We start from the raw sequence: 19,937 nt of genomic DNA, 5'->3' as shown, positions 1-19,937 counted from the left end.
CTGCAAACTCGAGCACACACCGTCGAAGTTGAAGGAGCCAGTTGGTGATCGCTACGTGTCATAATACGAGTGGTAGTACCTCTCCGTATGCATGTGGAAGCATATGAGCGTGCGTGAGATTACTACCGGGCTTGTTTTGACTCCATTTGACAGTTTTCCACCTCGATTTCAGTACTAACCTTATTATAACTTGAATTAAGACCTACCAAATGGAAAATCTAGCTCATGAAGGCATTCACCATTCATATAAATAGCCATTCAAATTTTCTTCAGAAAATATTTGTATGAATCAGTAGAACGTACTAGCATGCGAGCATATCTTACCATAGGTGATTAGAATATGCATTATTAGAACTCAAGATGGCAATTTAGATAGAAATGCAAGGTATGTTATGGAAAATTATGAAATTACGATTTTAATGCTTTCTAATGTGGTGGAATGAGGGATGAGATATTGTTGTAACGACCCGAAATTTTCTACTTAATTTAAGGTCGCTACTGTATTCATATCATAAACATTGAATCCGGAAATATTTATTTAAACTTTCATAAAACATAACCTGAAAATAATACGACTTCATAAAACATAACACTTCAGCCTAAAACACTGCCATGGACTTGTGTGTTTGAAGACACATTTAAAAATGACACAATAAAAGACTAAATAAAATAAATAAACGTTTAAATAAAAAACATCTTATTCTAGCCTAAGTCTAAGAAAATAATACGACTACCCTATGCATGTGACATAGTCTTGAGTTGCGATGCCGTTGTCAGCTGTACAGAAATGCCTTGCCTTAATCTAAAATAGAGGTAGCACGTGGCTTGAGTATTTTAAGAAATACTCGTAAGGGACCCACTATTGGGGGTTGAATGCAATGACGGAACGTATCATATCAGTCCATTTTTCTACGGCACTATTCTAATGGGAAGCTTAGATGTGTACCATCTTCTACACACAGCCCATATGTGCGAGTATGGGCTTACCAGACAGTTCGCACACCGCTGGGCCCCATTTCTTATAGGGCGAGCCTTCTCTAGTAGCTCAACTTTTGCCGGATGCTATTAGAATTAGTAACCGTCACGACAACATTATGTAAAATATAACGATACTTGCCTAATGAATGTACGCGTCCATACCTTGTGATGGAATAGGGGTATCCCCCTATGCATGAGGACACATAATGCATGAGGTCCCAACATTTTTCCATTTTCATTATCATTTAATACAACCCCGCTAGCGTTCTGTACATATCATATCAGTTTTCATATCAAATCACATATCGTTCATCATTCATATCATATCGTTTCTCATTCTTTAGTTCTCATATCATACATAATACTAACGAGGTTATATTTCATGTCATTTTTCGTGATTTCGAGTCATTCATATCATGTTGTATACACACAATTTAGGAGACATAACATAACGGTCCATGCTTTTAACATAACATTTTATCATATACATATCATACCAGAACATATTACATCACAATATATCATATCATATACATGTCAATTTATCACATATCTTATACCATAACATAACTCATATCATATGACAACATATATATATATCCGTCATTCGCATGTCGTATCCTAATCATATCATATTGTAAACACTTCGTGGTCATGTCGTTCCCTAACTTATCATAGCCTTAACGTTCTTCTACTTATCACAGTCATGTCTTATATGAATGTACCTTAGTCATATCATCACAGGAACATATTCTAACGCTATCGTTCTATCAATCTATCACACACCTATCCCTTTCTACCCATAACCTAATTGTATTATTTTATCAATCTCTCGTATCCATAGCACTTCGGTATGTAACCTAACCTTAACGCTTCATGAACGTATCTTACTCCTATCGTTACATTTCATTTTGTGCATTTTTCTCATATCCTATATCAAACATATCATTGAGCACATCATACCGTTATTATTATCATACAATTCACATATTATAACATATACATAACATATCATATGCATATTGATCCACAAACAATTCACACATATCAATATATATGATACGTGTAGAACCACATGGCACGTGTCAACATCAAATATAACTATGCCAATAGTAAAACCACTTGTCTGATTAGCTTAGGCTGATGTCACAAACTTATCCTTAATGAAAGTTCGACGTCGCTCATTGAAATCCAAGTCAACCTATGTGAGTCCATAACATCAGTTTCAAGTTAGAACTTCTACAAAATTATTTATGTTTTACATTGGTCCATTGCTAAAAGTTTTGAAATGTTATATATCTATAATTATATTTTTATTAAATATCTTATTTTCTATAATTAGTGTTCTATAGATAGAGTTATTTCAAGTGTAACGACCCGAAATTTTCTACTTAATTTAAGGTCACTACTGTATATGTACCATAAATATTGAATGCGGAAGACTTCATTTAAATTCCATAAAATATAACTTTTATCTTAAAACACAACGAGAGGGCGACGCGTGTGCAGCGATCTCGGGTCGAGCGCGCGGGTTTTCGGTTGCAGTTGCGGGTCTGGGTTGACCGCGAGTGATGGATCGGGCCTGGACTGAGAGGAAACGTTTGCAGGTGGGCTGGGCTGTGAGCATCGGGTATTGGATTGGGCTTGCGGGTCTAGGGTCGGCTGGGTTTTTGGTCTCAGGTCGCGGCTGATGGGTTAGGCCGTAATTGGGCTTTCTGGTTTGGGCTGAGGCGACTGGGCCATGGGGGTGTCGTCGGCCGAGGTTTGGACTGGAGTGGGTTGGACTCGGTTCGGGTCGCGGGAGTCTGGCCCTCGGGTCGGACTTCGTCTTCTTCACCTGGTGACATGAAATTTTTTGACGTCCTCTCTCTCTCCTTGGTAACGTCGTTCCTGTTGGGTGTTATGTTCTAAAACTCATAGTTTGTAAACAAAAACATATTCTATTTTCAATAAAGTTATTATTGTTGTTTATTCAGTAAAGATTGTTATTGAATAAAGTGAACTTTACGATCATTAATCTAAATCCAATAAACTAAGAACACTCTGGCTATAGTATGATTACTTGAACTATATGTAGAGACATAAGAGTGGATCAAGTTCAAGTATATAGTCAAAATGATCTATAGTATAAGGATAAGGCTGAGTACCTTATTCTGGGGACACTATGGATGCGGCCCACTTTTGTATATGATATAAACAATATTGTAACGACCCTAAATTTCCACATACTCAGAGTTGCTACTAACGTCTCGCTCATCTATAATGTGGAATATAGCTCTTACATGAACATAGTTGATAACGTAAATTTAAAAAAAAACGTTTAAAACAACTTCTCCGGAAAACACAGCCATGGTCTTACGTGTTTAAATATGAAATACTGAAATTTAGAGAAAACAAAAACAAATACAAAATAATTTAAAACAATGAAATGCAAAACAACCTGTTCTAACTTATGACTAGAAATTTAAATATGAATCTACCCTATGCACGTGCCACAGTCTCTGCTCGCGATGCCGCCGTCCTCCATACAAGTGCGCCTTGCCTTTACCTGAAAAATGATGTGGCACACGGCCTGAGTATTTCAAAGAATACTCAGTAAGTGGCCCCGCTATAGGGGCCATGCAAATGCAAACACATGCAATCATGATTTAGGGACCTATCTCTAATCATCTCAGGGGTGGCCTCCAGTCTCGGACAAATTGGATGTGTAGTACTTCCCTACACACGACTCACACGTGCGAGTGTGAATCCCCAGGGCGCTCGCACACCCCCTGGACCCACTGGTCAAGCTAATCTGTAGCGACATCCGGAGGTCAGCGGAACCCCATAGTGTCATGCGCCTCATGAACACCCTCATCTGTGTGCTTTCGCACCTGTGCGCATTCGCGCTCATCATAAGGTGCGCGTCCGCACTCATCATCTCTAGGGGAAGTAGCCCTATGCTTATGAACATGCAAAGTGCATGAGGTCCCTCTAAATCCATCGTAATGTCTCTTCTGACACAACCCTATAGTCTCATCTCTTTGTTACTCTAGGTAACGCATACTCGTGGATATTTATATTAATATCATTTTCATGCTCTTAGGGTTGTGTCCTACGTCGATCTAACGACATTATGCAATATGACACTCATCATCATCTAGCATGCTCAATATGGAAAACATCATCATATTAAGGTAAAAATCATGCAATCATCATGCTCATCATAATGCCACACGTGCGTCAAACATATCAAGCGTCACTCAACAAAATATGTATATACCGCGCATATCATCAAGCATCATAATCCACACATCATCATAACTCATACAATTATTTAGCCTATCCTATAGTAAGGCCACTTACCTGGTTGGCCTTAGCCGAAGAATTCCCTAATTTATTTACGTAAGCTCCCGTTCCTCGAGAACTACACCAAATGTTGCCAAGGTTTGCTTCCTATCGCATCGTTCGTCACATTTTGTTAGTATTTCACATTTAAATTAATAATCCAACTAACCGTGTGAAAAACTGCTCTAAACGGTCTCAATAAAAATCGAATTCCATGTTTTCATTGTTTCTAAATTATATAGGATAATAAAACTTAAAACTTAAATTAATAATATGTCAATATTATTAATGTTTCAAGTGGCTTGGATAATTCAACATTTAATGTTATATCCTATAGATACAAATACAACAATTTCTCATATCATCTTCTATCACTTATTTCTCTTCTATGTCATATTTTAATTCTATTTACTTACTATTTTCAAACAGTTCTAACTCCCTTTTCTTTCCTAAGATCCTCTCTCTGTTGTTTTTTTTTTGTTTTTTTTTTCCTTTCTTTTAACTCTAATTCTGTTTAGTCTTTTAATTTTGTCATTGTCATATGAACGGTACTTGCCATCTTCAAACTGTTCTAACTTTCTTTTCTTTCCTAAAATCCTCTCTCTTTGTTTTTTTTCTTGTTCCTTTAGACTCTAATTCTGTTTAGCCTTTCAATTCTACTTCCCTATCTAATTATTTTAAGCAATTTAAATTTAATTCTTTTAATTAGTTTCATTCTTTTAGGCAGTTTATTACAATGGGTTTAATTCTACTCACCAGATTTTCTTTAACTTTACTGTTTCCAAATTTAATCTCCTCTCTTTCCTGTGAAAATCTCTTTTGATTATGTTTTCCAAATTTGGTATTTTTTATTTTTATTTGATCTGTCCTCCAATCTTTCTCTCTTCTCTTTTCCTCTCTGTCTCATATTTTAATTCTATTGCTAGATTTTATTTTTATTTGAATATGTATCCAGATCTTTCTTTTCCCTATCTTTCTCTCCTTCTTATCTATCTATTCCTTTTTTTTTATCAATTTTCATGGACTCTCGCTAGGACATATAATTTTTAAGGTAAATCTGACTACTAACCTTTTGAAATGACATCTCTCTACCATCTCTCCATTATCTGCCTTCCTTCTAGTTTCCTCCAGAAAAATATTTTCTTTCTCTTTTTGTTTTTTTTTGTCTGAGTTATTGATACCGAGGGAGGTATTTTAGGGGATGGACGGAGAGATTAAAGGAGGTGGTCAGTTTTTTTTTTCTTTTTCTTTATTTTGTTATTTTTATTTTAACACACACACATATATATATATAACTAAACCCAACGGGGCGTTACAAATATGATCACTAAATTATACATGTGGAGACATGTGAGTGGGGGCGTCCTATGCAATGAGTATTGCACAAGATCGGACCATGAAGAAAACCACTCTCACTTTATAATGTCGTTTACTGTTGAGACTGATTTTCTTTTCATTCGATAACCTAGGTAACTCGGTTTTAATCCTGAGCTAACCATGAACTCCTGTTTATTTGGAATTATCCTTAGATTTGCATGGGTGAGAGTGGCTCTAGTTCGCCGACTCAATAGGCCTCCCATTTCAGGGGTAAGATTGGGTGAATGGCTGGGGACGTGGGGTGCAAGACGAAATTCACTCCTACCCACTTTTAGGGATAGAAGAGAGGTAGTTCCCTTAAGCACTGACTCCAGGTCTTGAACAAGAGGCCCCACCCTCTCATTGGCCTGAGAGGGATTCGGTTTACTGGTTGGACCACAAACCAATTGTTCATTAGAGGATCAGTGAGACATAAGGAACAAGAAGTAACTTCAGGGGTAAAACGGTAAATTGACCTAGCTCTAGTTACGAATAACCTATGAAGGATCGACTTACTAATCATGGTTATATCAGATGGATAGAGATATATCTATAGTGAGGGGAGTGCAACTACTAGGCTATAGTGGAGTGTCCTAGTAGTTAACGAATGTTGGTTAACTAGGTTAATGAGTTTAACCGGTTAATCTTGGATCGTTGGAGCCCATGATCTATAGGTCCATTAGGTCCCTCTGCTAGCTCATATCGGACTAAACCATAGAACAGTGTGACGAGTGAGTTCGAAGTGTTCGAATTCAAATTAGGGAATATGCGTTACATATATACGATATATTTAACTGCATTTTTGTTTTATTTACGAATTAAACAAAAAGAGAGAATCTGAGATATTTAAATAAGATTTAAATATCTTAATCAATTATGTGTGGGATTGACATTTGAATTAATATTAAATATTAATTAAATAGTTTAATTAATCATTTAATGTTACTTTAATTTGAAATTTATTATTCAAATTAATGGTTGAATTAAAAGGAAGATAGTCAAAACGTTGACTTCATTTAATGGAAAAATACATGTTAGTGGAATTTTGAGGTGTCAAAATTTGGTTTAACCAAACTGCTTGCCAAATAAACCCCACAAATTTTAGTGGAATTTTGAGTGTCAAAATTTGGTTAACTCAAACATGCTTGCCACATCATCCCAAACATTTGAGTGGAATTTTAAGTGTCAAAATTTGGTGATCTCAAATTTGCATGGACATGCAAAACGCCGGCGAGTGTCCAGTTTCTCCGACGAGCCCTCAAACCACCCTTAAACCGACACCAAACGACCTGTTACTACCATAAGAGAGATCCCTAACGAAAGCACAATAACTCAGGGTGCGTTTTGTGTTATTTCGTATGTGTCGTCATCGGTAACCGAGGTCGGAAAATTAGGTTTCTTAATCGATTCTTAGATCTATGGCTTTTAGGAGCTTTTAGGCCGCAAAACTCCCAAAAAGGAAAGAAGGACGACGAACAAAGAGGAAAAGGGGAAGGAAGAGGACCGAAATCGGCAACGGAAACGCTGCGGGAAGGAGAGAGGAAGCTTGCCGGAAAATCGGCCAAAGTCGGGTAAGGAAGACGAGATCCACGGATCCGGGTCAACCCGAACCCAGAACCCAGGAGAGCCAGCCCGTTCCTCCCTTGGCCTCTGCCTTCGGCCTAGCCCAACTTTAGCGGCACAAACCTCAAACCGGCCCAGAAGCTACGGTTCAGTTGAACCAACCCAGACTAGACCCACGGTCCAATTGAGCCGGCCTGCAAACCAAACACTTGCGGCCCAGCCCAGTAAGCCGAGGCCTAACGTTTAGCCTTGGCCCAGTAGCCTTCCACAGCCCGCGACCCGAACCACAACCCGAACCGGACTGCGACCCGCGCTTCGACCCGACACTACCGCCCGACATGGCTTTCTCTGCTGCTGCCACGTGTCACACAGCGGCGCGGCAGTCCCTCGGCTCGGCTCAGTGCAAACGGCTCGGGCTCCCTTCGGTGACGCTCCGGCGGCTCCTCTGGCGGCTGCAGCGGCTGTTCGGCTTGGCTCACCTATTTTTAGCCCGGTTTCCACTGTTTCGACCCTCTCGGATCTGTTTTCGGCCCCGATTAAGGTATTCGAGGCCGTTTTAGAGTTGTATTTCACATTTATTAAATTATAGGTAAATTAATTGTGAAATACTAACGGAAAGTGGTGAACGGTGTGGTAGGAAACAAACCCCGGCGACGTAGGAAGCAGCTCTCACGGAACGGGAGCTTACGTTTAGATATTTAGGGAGTACTTCGGTCAAGGCCAACCAAGTAAGTGGCCTTACTATAGGATAGACTTAATAAATTATATGATGCTTGATGATATGTTCTAGTATGTACATATTTTGTTGAGTGACGCTTGATATGTTTGACGCACGTTGTGGCATTATGATGAGCATGATGATTGCATGATTTTTACCTTAATATGATGATGTGTTCCATATTGAGCATGCTAGATGATGATGAGTGCCATATTGCATCATGTCGTTAGATCGACGTAGGACACAACCCTAAGAGCATGAAAATGATATTAATATAAATATCCACGAGTATGCGTTACCTAGAGTAACAAAGAGATGAGACTAGAGGGTTGTGTCAGAAGAGACATTACGATGGATTTAGAGGTACCTCATGGATTTTGTATGTTCATAAGCATAGGGCTACTTCCCCTAGAGATGATGAGTGCGGACGCGCACCTTATGATGAGCGTGAATGCGCACAGGTGCGAAAGCACACAGATGAGGGTGTTCATGAGGCGCATGACACTATGGGGTTCCGCTGACCTCCGGAAGTCGCTACAGATTAGCTTGACCAGAGGGTCCAGGGGGTGTGCGAGCGCCCTGGGGACTCACACTCGCACGTGTGAGTCGTGTGTAGGGAAGTACTACACATCCAATTTGTCCGAGACTGGAGGCCACCCCTAAGATGATTAGAGATAGGTCCCTATTCATGATTGCATGTGTTTGCATTAGCATGACCCCTATAGTGGGGTCACTTACTGAGTATTTCTTCGAAATACTCAGGCCGTGTGCCATATATTTTTTCGGGTAAAGGCAAGGCTCCCATGTACGGTTGACGGTGGCATCGAGATCATAGACTGTGGCGCGTGTATAGGATAGTTGCATATTTAATTCCTAGTCTTGGTTAGGACAGGGCGTTTGCATTTCATTCATTTATATTAATTAATTTGTAATCTTATCTTTTTGAACTCCAGCACGATGTTTGAAACACATAAGTCCGGCAGTGTTTTCCAATGTTTTAATGTATTCTGAAGTTTTAAATTTTTTCCGCTAATAAAGATGAGCATGCTTAGGTTTTTATTCTGCATTAGAGATGAGCATGAGACGTTAGTGGCGACTCTAGATATGTGAAAATTTAGGGTCGTTACATTCTTCTTGGTGAAAAACCTTGAGAAAAACCTCTCACAAACACTCTCTTCACATATACAAAATCCCTCCCAAGTTTAGTCACTCACCGGATTCCACAATCCTGTTCTAAGGCCGGAGGATAGTGGAGAAGTCACTAGTGGTGGTTCGAAACCGGTTCGTGAGGCAAAAGGAGTTTGAACTACAAAAGGTTAGTATTTAAACTCATTAAGTTTTAATACTTAGGAACATGCTAGTTATTTACTATAATTGATGTTCTAAAAGTGCCTAAGATCCAAATTGCTTCCGCATGTGTTATACTAACACCATCAGTTCCGACGTCTTTTTTCCTTCCACTTCCTCCGTTTCCGTGTCTCCTCCTCCCCTTAATCCCGTTTATGGTGTTTGTTTGGTTCGTAAAGGCCTCACACTCTCAGATCTGAGAGGGTTCAGAAATTCGACGTTCTGTCTCCCTTATCCGACGGTGTACAACCTGTAGGAATCGTCTAAATCTACCCCTGGTGTGTGTAAAAGTCTTTGGGATTATTTTCGTTGCGTAAATCGAAGGTTTCGACGTCGATTTCGTAGGTTTGGCTTTGCCGGAGCTTCATCGGATTTTCTCACTGTCTTCCTCGTTTCCTCACTATTTTTCTTCTCTGCAGGTGTCTTGGAGGTGGCTGAAGGTCGAGTTTGGTTTCCGTGGTACCCTGACGTCGGGCGCTCTTTGTGGGTCATGTGCGAACGAAAAGTCCGGCGTTCGCCCGAGTTTACGGTCCTGCCGACGACCGTTTTTTTTTATCTGATTCATTACATTATCTACCCCTAAAAAGAATTTTTTTCCTCGAAAGTCTCAAACTCCTGGATCAATTCGGGATATTTTTCTTTTATTTCCTCCTCCCGTTCCCACGTCGCTTCTTTGATTTGGTGGTTTCACCACAATACCTTGATGAAACCTATGTTTCTATTACGTAAGGCTTTCACTTCTCGGGCTAAGATTTTAATCGATTTCTCCTGATAACTTAAGTTTTCCTCGATCTCGAGGGGTTTGTAGTCTATCACGTGCGTAGGGTCTGTAATATATTTTCTTAACATGGACACATGAAATACATTGTGTACGCTCGAGAGTGAAGGTGGTAAGGCTTGTTTGTATGCTATTGAACCTATTCTTTCTAGAATTTTGAACGATCTGATAAAGCGGGGACTTAACTTCCCCTTACGTCCGAATCTTAGAACGTCTTTCATAGGAGCTAATTTTAGGAACACTAGGTCCCCCTCTTCGAACTCTAAGTTCCTACACTAACGTCGGCATAGCTCTTTTGCCTACTTTGTGCGGTGCGCATCCTTGCTCTAATTTTCTGTACCGCCTCATTGGTGATGCGGACCAGCTCAAGTCCTACCAGTTCTCGTTCTCCTACTTCGTCCCAACACAATGAGGATCTACACTGTTTTCCATATAACGTTTCAAACGGTGCCATCCCGATGGTTGCTTGGAAACTGTTGTTGTACTAGAATTCCATTAAGTGTAGTTTAGTGTCCCAACTCCCTGTGAAATCCATAACACATGCCCGAAACATGTCTTCTAGGATTTGGTTTAATCGTTCTGTTTGGCCATCAGTTTGTGGGTGGAAGACAATGCTAAAGTCGAGGCGGGCACCCAACGCTTTTTGGAGTCTGCGCCAAAAGGCTGACGTAAAACGCGGGTCCCGATCCGACACTATAGATATCGAGACTCCATGCAATCTCACAATTTCTTTCACATACAGTTGAGCCCAGTTGTCTACTGTATATGTTGCCTTACCCGGTAGGAAGTGTGTCGACTTTGTCAGACGATCGACAATTACCCAAATTACCGTATAACTCTTTAGTGTCTTGGGTAGACCTACTATGAAATCCATAACAATATTTTTTCATTTCCATTTCGATATACTTAGAGGTTGTAGTAGTCCGGCGATTTTTTGCCTTGGGGCTTTTACCTGTTGGCATACCAGGCATTTACTCACGTATTTTGTGATATCCTTTTTCATACTTCGCCACCAGAAGTGTTGTTTCAGGTCTTGATACATCTTTGTACCACCTGGATGTAACGAGAAGGGTGAGTTGTGTGCTTCAGTTAGGATTTCGTTCTTTATTTTCTTCACCGGTGGGACATATAAACGTCCTAGGCATAATAGTCCATCATCTGTTGACTTAGATAAACCGTCCACTGGGCTTACTTTCAACTGGTCTAGGATTTTGTTTAGGCTTGGATCCTCACGTTGTGAGTCTATGATCCTCTGTCAGAGCATGAGACGCACTGTCAGTCGGGCTATTTGGGCTACAACCACCTTGGTTACTACCGCTATGTCAGCTTGTTCGAAATCAGCTCGCACTCGTGGCTCTCTTGTGATGAGGGCCGACTAGTGTACTGCTTTTCGATTTAGTGCATCAGCAACTACATTTGCTTTTCCAGGGTGGTACTGGATATCTATGTCGTAATCTTTCACTAGCTCTAGCCATCTACGTTGTATCATGTTCAATTATTTTTGTGTGAACAAGTATTTTAGGCTTTTATGGTCTGTGTAAATTTGGGTCTTTTTGCCATACAGGTAGTGTCGCCAAATTTTTAACGCGAACACCACCTCCGCCAACTCCAAACCACGTGTAGGATAGTTTTTCTCATAATCCTTTAATTAGTGTGACGCATACGCAACAACCTTGCCATGTTGCATCAGTACACAACCCAACCGTTTTTTGGATGCATCACTGTAAATCACGTATCCCGCAGAGCTTTCTGGAACCGTGTGCATTGGGGGGACACTAGTCTTTGTTTTAGTTCTTGAAAGCTGGCCTCACAAGTATCGTTCCATACGAAAGGTACACCTTTTTTTGTCAATTGGGTGAGAGGCGAGGCTATTCTAGCAAAGTCTTGGACAAACCTTCGATAGTAACCCTTCCAATCCCAAGAAACTTCGTATCTCGGTGACCGTAGTTGGGTGTTTCCATTTCATGACGGCTTCTATCTTTGTGGGATCTACTAAAATTCCGTTCTTAGACACTGCGTGTCCCAAGAATGAAATCTGTCGTAGCCAAAATTCACACTTGGAGAATTTGACATACAACTTGTTCTCCCTTAAGATAGTTAGGGCTTTGCGAAGGTGCTCTTGGTGTTCTAGGCCCATTTTCGAGTATATCAGGATGTCGTCTATGAACACGATCACAAATGAGTCTAAGCACTCCTTAAATACTCGGTTCATTAATTCCATGAACATCGTTGGGACATTGGGGAGGCCAAAGGACATTACTACAAACTTATAGTGGCTATATCTGGTTCGAAAGGCTATTTTCGGTATATCTTCATTTTTAATCTTAATTTGAGATATCTTGATCGAATGTCTATTTTGGAAAACACTGTTGCCTCTCGAAGTTGGTCAAATAGGTCCTCGATGCGGGGTAATGAGTATTTGTTCTTTACCGTTTTCTTGTTTTATTCTCTATAGTCAATGCATAGACGCATAGAGCCATCTTTCTTTTTCACAAACAACACTGGCGCACCCCAAGGGGATACGCTAGGTCGAATGAAGGCTTTATCTAATAGGTTTTGTAGTTGTGATTTAAGTTCTTTTAGTTCTGCTAGGGCCATGCAGTATGGGGCTTTAGAAATGGGTCCCGTTCCTAGTTCCAGTTCTATTCCAAAGTCTACCGCTCGCAATGGAGGGTTTCTCGGGAGGTCCTCCAGGAAGAGATCTGTGAATTCGTTTACTATGGGTTTCATATCTATTTGTTTCTCCTTTCCTTTTGTGTTTACTACACAGGCTAAAATCGCTCACCCAAAAAATAATAATGGGTACAATTTAACTATACACGTTTTAAACTTTTATGGTCTTTAACTCAATTTTTTTTCTTACTCATACTTTAATTTAATCTTTACATACTTCAAAGTTATAAAATTTTCTTTCAAACACTACCACCCTTAATATCTATAGCATACTATAAGATATTGTCATTTATCAGGCTTCCTGGGTCATTTTCATTTCATTTTAAATTACTTATACGTTAGTATACGTTGGTGCATTCCTTTTCATATCTAAGATCATCACACTAAGTAATTTATCTATGTTCAAGATGTCTAACTGAAGCATATGACATTCCTTAGCAAAATCATCTTTACGCATACACTAACCTTTAGTAGACACTAAAACTATAGCTACTCATTCCAAATAACAACCTCAGTAAATCAAAACATCATCGATAAAACAATTTACATTCACATTCTATGCAAGGTAAAACATAACAACATATTTTACATTATAATAAATATAGAATTAAGCTAACAATAATGCAGTCAATTATGATACAGTCATTGGTGTAAAAATTCAATTATGAGTTATATTTTATAATGACCAAGCAATAGCAACATACTCAATCAACATTTTATTTTCTTATCTTATGCAAGTCATACCTGACGGAGACGGGGCATCGACGGTGGGACCATGGAACATGCCAAGACTACAAGATCTGTAACCTAGAGCTTTGATACCAACGGTAAGGACCCTAAACTTTACCTATTTAATCTAAGGTCATTACTATACCTTGAAATGCGGAATTTACATTAATGAACTCTTATCATAAATGCGACTTACACTGGCCTTTTATTACCTCGTGAAAAAACGAATACAAGGGAAAGAAAGGGAAAAGAACAACACTGAAACAACTGTCCTATACTACCCTATTATTTATTATGCGATTACAATTCAACCTATTCTAACCTATACTAATGATGCAAATGGGAATTCAACCTAAACTAACGTATGTTTTGAATGCAAACGAAATTCAACTTATACTACGAAATGGAAAACAACTATCCTATGCATGTGCCACGGTCCCAGGATGTGCGATGCCGCCGTCGATCTCACATGGGTGCCTTGCCTTTACTTGAAAAATATAGTAGCACGAGGCTTGAGTATTTCTAGAATACTTAGTAAGTGACCCCCTATCGGGGTTATGCAACAATCACATGCAATGAGATGATGGGACCTATCTTTCAATCTGTCTTCCTACGGTGCTGATTGTGATGTCTCACATTGGTTGGGGAGGAGAACAAACCACCATTTATAAGGGTGTGGAAACCTTTTCCCAGTAGACGCGTTTTAAAGCCTTGAGGGGAAGCTCGAAAGGGAAAACCCAAAGAGGACAATATATGCTAGCGGTGGATCTGGGGGGTTATAAATGGTATCAGAGCCAGACACCGGATGATGTGTCAGCCTTCTTGCTGTTCCCCGAAGGGGGATAGATCAGAGCCAGACACTAGATGATGTGCTAGCCTTCTCAAACCCAGACACCGGATGATGTGCTAGCCTTCTCGCTGTTCCCCGTAGGGGGGTAGACACGAGGCGGTGTGCCAGTAAGGACGCTGGGTCTCAAATGGGGCAGATTTGGAGGCGGTCCCACATCGATTGGAGGAAGAAAAGAGTGCCAGCGAAGACGCTGGGCCCCGAAAGGGGGTAGATTGTGATGTTCCACATTGGTTGGGGAGGAGAACAAACCACCTTTTATAATGGTGTGGAAACCTTCTCGAATAGACGCCTTTTAAAGCAAGGGGAAGCCAAAAAAGCACAATAAGTGGATCTGAGGACTTACATCAAGTCATTCTTTGCTGTGTATTTACTTTTCTCTCTATATTTAGTTTAAGTTTTTAATTACGGAATCTTCCTTCTTTTTCTTTTCTTTATCTATATTTACTCTCTTTCCTTTTTAATTACTTTGTTTCCTTTTAATTTTGTTGACTTGTATTCCAAATTTCTAGGGGATTTCTTTTCTATTATCTATATTTACTCGTTTCCTTTTTCAAGGCTAAAACATTATAATGATTTAATGAAGATCTAACTCTAATTCGCTGTCATTTCTAAAAGGAAGAAATATGATAAAAGAAGGTGAGGATTTAATATATACATTACTCTATCTTTGTGTAAATCTCCGTCTATAAGTGAATCTCAATTGGGTAAAAGTCATTCTCATTTTCTCCCCCAAAGTAAATCTAACCATGGTTTAGTTGTTTTTCGTTTTTTTTACGTGGTTTTTTAAAGGATGAGTTGGAGAGAGATAATTGGGGAAGAGATGAGAGGTTAGTGGAGATGAGTGGGAGAGAGTTGTTTCTCCTTTTTTTTGTTTATTTATTATTATTTTTAATGATTTTTTCTTTTTGGGCTATTACAATTGTGATTTGTGCATCATGTGTGCATCATGTGGTGTTGAACTTACATGAATGTTGAGAATATAAATTCTGTACTTTAGAGGATTATCCCCATGAGAAGCATGATGAGAGTACCAAGTTAAATTAGGATGCTTAAGCTAGAACAATTTTATGATGACCTAGGTTGGTACGTTTCTACTAGACCGAGCACCTAGGATCATGAGAGACAATTAGAAGGCTAGACCCTAGTGCTCCTAGAATTGGATTATCCTGCATGATGTCAAAGTCGTATTTTTTCAACCATGTACCGTCGTGATCTTGACACGTTCACGACTAACCTTAAGGGGAACTCAAGTCCCATATTCATTTTTTGCACGGTTTTGTAGTTTCATCAGACCTTATGTGAGGTTTGTCTTCACCAACCGAACATCACTAGTGTAGAATTCAAGCTTGTTCACCTGTACATGTCACCTACACATGCATATTCAATTATCTGCGAGACAACCAACTTGCCTCTACACTAGGCAAGTCATTCAACTCAACCTTGCCTTTAGTCGGGCCAAGGTATACCATGTACAATGTCGTATCCAACATTATCTTGGTTCTATATTAACATGGCTCATATGTCTTGATGTCATCCCACGTCACAGGGTGTCGTTGGCCATTGCAACTCACTCGATCATGTTATCGGGATAGGCCCATTTATCGCATAACATTAGAACATCTCGAACATCCATCCATCCAAGTTCTATCAAACCATTGACCCTCCTTTGCCCAAGCCATGTCATTTATGGACTCCGTACCCAATAGCGAGTGCATAATCCAACCTCTGACACATGGGCTGGGGTGCAATACCGGGACACCCATGTCCCTCATCTCAGAATGCTTGCCCTTACTGTGACACACGCATGTGCCACATGGTAGATCGTTTAGGCCATAGGGCCTAGAGGTAGTGGAAAGTTGACATCATGCCTCCCAATAGCATTTTGAGACATTTTCAATCATTCTCGAATATAAGTCATTTTGGTGAGCAGACATACGGCCCCATGCATAGTACGTCGAGCATACGATTGACACCAAATTTGGTGAGCATTCAACTTTCATATGATGGAATTAATTCCAAAGTCACATATCGAAATTCATATCGAAACCTCGACTTCTGAGGTTATAGGGGTCCCTATCCGGCTCTCTTCAAGCTTGTCTTCGACACTCGTGTCACCTCATTCTCTCGAATCTTGTGTACACCCCAACTTAGCTTGAATGCACACTCTTAGTATGTTGGATGATGCACCGTTCTCTCCTGTAGCATCATGAAACTTCTCCATCTTGACTCTCACATAGTCGAATGGGCGCCACTTGAAGATCGCCCCTTGTCTATCTTGCGTGTGAGAGTCATAACCTACATTTTCTAAGTGAGGTGTGACACAGCTTGCCATTTGTGTTCGCTAGAAAAGGTGTTGTCTGCCAATTTGTTTCTTGGCAAAGGTGACACGGAGTTCTAATTCTACCCCAATTAAAGGCTAACTTTTCAGTTAATAGGTCCGATATCTTCTTTTAATCTCGGAGCTTGATTAGGGGTATTCATATGAATCCATAATTCAACCAACCTGAATTATCGATAAAGGTTATCGATAAAGGTTGAGTTGGATTAGATTTCTTTTAGATTTGGATTAGGTTAAATTTTTGTAAAATAAAACATTCGGTTCAATTTGTGAGCTGACATATTTTTTATTTGTACCCGACCAACTTTAAAATGGGGTTACGACATAATCTAACCCTATCCTACTTTTAAAAATGTTAAGAATTTTCAACGTTTGTATCAAATGTTAGTAATCACCGTTAATAATTGAAATTTTAGTTATTAGTATAACATATATATTATAGATAAATATGATTTTTTAAATAATTAAGAAAAAAAAAAACTGGACAACCTAACCCCACTCAATTAGAAAATAGAGGGGGTTAAGTTGGGTTGTAAACTCTATTGGAGTTGCTTGTGTCATCAACCCAACCAACTCAAAACTTCAGGTTGGTCAAAAAGATTTTTTCATCATACTTGTATCGACTTTACGTCAGGCAGATTTTGATTTTTTTGGGGTGATAGTGGAAAAGTTGACAGATAAGTCACATTTACTGCCACTCGACAGAACCGTACATGAGATTTTCACCTCATACAGCTCCTCATTCAATTCTTTCGTTGTCATTGAGTCCTTTTCCTCGTTCGAGAATCTCCTCCCCTCCTCTATTCCGTCCCAAAGAGTGATCAGGACCAATTCAGTCTGACAAAAAATTTAAATGGCAAGAATTCAAATTATTCAATTCTTGGATATACGAACTTAAAGTTAAAATGCGTTATGTTATTCTTGGAAAGATCTCTGAGGTATTATGTCCAAGATTATCAATTTAAATTGGACACTTGATGACCTCAGATTCTCGTGCATCTCCGTGCAATATAGTCACGTTATCTATTGGTCTTAAAATGCTTCTAAAAGTAAAGACTATCCATACAAATCAACACGAAATAAATATCCATTCTTTTAAGTAATTTTTTACTATCATATGTTTAAGATTACTTTTATTTAAATATATTCTCGGTTCATTTATATACCTATTATTCAAACATAATATATTTATACCCATACGGTAAATACTTGATCTCAATGACATTGTAGCACTGAATCGAACATAATAACAAACTCACTCAAAAGATATATACCTACAATATGCAAAATATCTACATATGTCCACCGATAAAAAAACGAACACAAGTTGTCATTCGTTGCATCACTGTTCGTCGAATCCTAAATTTCAAGGAACCGGTTGAAATCATTGTACTAGGGTTACGAAAAATCTCCAATTTTTTTTTATATAATTATTTCGAAATCATTGTACTAGGGAACCCAATCGCGTCAATGTATTTTGTTCGAATTCGGACTATCCAACATAAAACATAAAGATTAAGTTGAGCTAAATTTTTTTCGATTTGGGTTAAGTTAAATTTTTTGAAAAACCGAAAATTCAAGTTGGTTAATGAGTCACGTCCACTCAACCAACTCAAAATTAGGGTTTCAACTAAATCCAATCTCAATTCTATTTTTAAGATTATTATGACTATTAAGAATATTTAACTTTTATAATAGATGATAGTAATGCATTATAACTTCAGTGGATTCAGTAGCCCAGGCTGTAACAAAAAATGGCTCGGGGGATGTTAACAAATTGGTCTACTACCGAAACGAGACTTCATAAGTTCAGGGACTTAAGAATGGAACAAAAGACGGGGGACTCAACCGTCTTCCGAAAAGGGATGCTAGTATATTGAAGAGACAATTATCTCACTTGCAAACATATCTGAGCGGGATTGCATATGTGACGGGGTTACCCGATAGTGTAATAATCGTTAATCAACAAGAAGAATATCGTGAATATTTCATATTGAGATGTATGAAATTTTAGTTATTAATATAACATGATTTTAAAAAATAGTGGAAAATCCAACCCAACCCAACTTAACTGACTGGAAATTGGTGTCTAAAAAATCTAATTAAAAAATTAATAATTGAATTTATTGGGTGAAAATGAATAGAAGAATGGATCAACAATGCCAATTTACTAGGAGGTGGCATCTCCTAAAAAGGCTCTTAATCATGAAACATAATGGGTGTTATGAGTATTTAAAGCTTTGATTAGCTTCTAATCCTTTGCCCACCACACTAATTACAACCTTAATCTCTCATTTATTTTCTTCTTTGATCTTTCTCTCCTCACAAGAGGGAAAGATCTTCATTTCTTGTCATCTTTTTCTTCCTCGGTTGTTCTTCCTATCATGGGTGCCTGTGCCACCAAGCCTAAGGCCAAGGTCGATACGGCCGTCATCCCCGCACCCGAGCCTGTCGACGACATGGTGAAGAACACCGAGGAAGTTAAGGTCGTGGAAGACGAGAAGAGGGTCGATGATGTAATTGATGAAAAGAAGAAGGACGACACCGAGAAAGTTGTCGTTGAGGAAGCCAAGCCTCCGTCTCTCGACTCCTTGCTCGTTGAGGTATAATCCTAATTCATATTCAAAGTCATTTCTATTTATTTTCTAATATGCATTGCCTTCTATAGAAGGAAGCTGAAGTTCCAAGCGTGACGAAGGCGGAGGAGCAGCCACCGAAGGAGGCGGCGGCAGTGGCAGGGGCGAAAGAAGTGAAGAAGAGTGAAGAGAAAGCAGCGAAGAGGGATGAGAAGAGCGCATGAAGAAATAAAAGGGAAGCGTTATTAGTAACAGCGACAACGGAGTTGTTTTATTGATCTTAGCTTCTCAGCTATTCATTATTCAATTTGCGTAATGTTTTATGTAGGGTGTGGGGGTCTGGTCGGTGTTTCCTTTATCAAAATATAGTAATTAAAAGTATATTGATGTCTATTGTCCACTTTTTCCTTTTGTGCGCTCTTCAAGCCTCCACTTTTCCTTTTGTGTGCCGCTCGTTGAGTCTTTGAGTGTCGATACTTGCTTGGGGCTGGCTCCAAGGCTCTACCCTAGCTTTTCATTGGTTCCTTTCATCTTGCTCATTTTTCTCATTCCCTCGTGCTTTTAAACTCATTTACATAACACAGGTACTGATTTGATAAAAAAAATGTTTATTTTTATTTGAATCTAGACTTTTTTTTTGAGTCAAACTGATTCTGATTCTTCCAATCTTTCATTATTTAAAAAACAAAACTTTGTGGGGTATC

General features: G+C 39.2%; 1 protein-coding gene across 1 annotated transcript; it reads left to right on the top strand.

Moving 5' to 3' along the window:
- The first annotated feature begins 18,918 nt into the window (after nt 1-18,918).
- Nucleotides 18,919-19,628, top strand: LOC111437877 (patellin-1-like). The gene is made up of 2 exons (XM_023075959.1): nt 18,919-19,260; nt 19,326-19,628. Exons 1-2 carry the CDS (start codon nt 19,042-19,044, stop codon nt 19,455-19,457), a joined length of 351 nt encoding a protein of 116 aa, XP_022931727.1. The 5' UTR covers nt 18,919-19,041; the 3' UTR covers nt 19,458-19,628.
- Nucleotides 19,629-19,937: the final 309 nt, after the last annotated feature.

The sequence above is a fragment of the Cucurbita moschata genome, unplaced genomic scaffold (genome assembly GCF_002738365.1).
Source record: "Cucurbita moschata cultivar Rifu unplaced genomic scaffold, Cmos_1.0 Cmo_Scf00067, whole genome shotgun sequence".
Lineage (NCBI taxonomy): Eukaryota > Viridiplantae > Streptophyta > Magnoliopsida > Cucurbitales > Cucurbitaceae > Cucurbita > Cucurbita moschata.
The sequence above is the reverse complement of the archived record's forward strand: the minus strand, read 5'-3'. Positions and strand labels throughout refer to the sequence as shown.

Bases quoted from the DNA above. Each gene is read 5' to 3' on its own strand.
- LOC111437877 (XM_023075959.1), top strand. From the start codon at position 19,042: ATGGGTGCCTGTGCCACCAAGCCTAAGGCCAAGGTCGATACGGCCGTC. The intron at 19,261-19,325 runs GTATAATCCTAA...TGCCTTCTATAG, and splicing joins TCGACTCCTTGCTCGTTGAG to AAGGAAGCTGAAGTTCCAAG.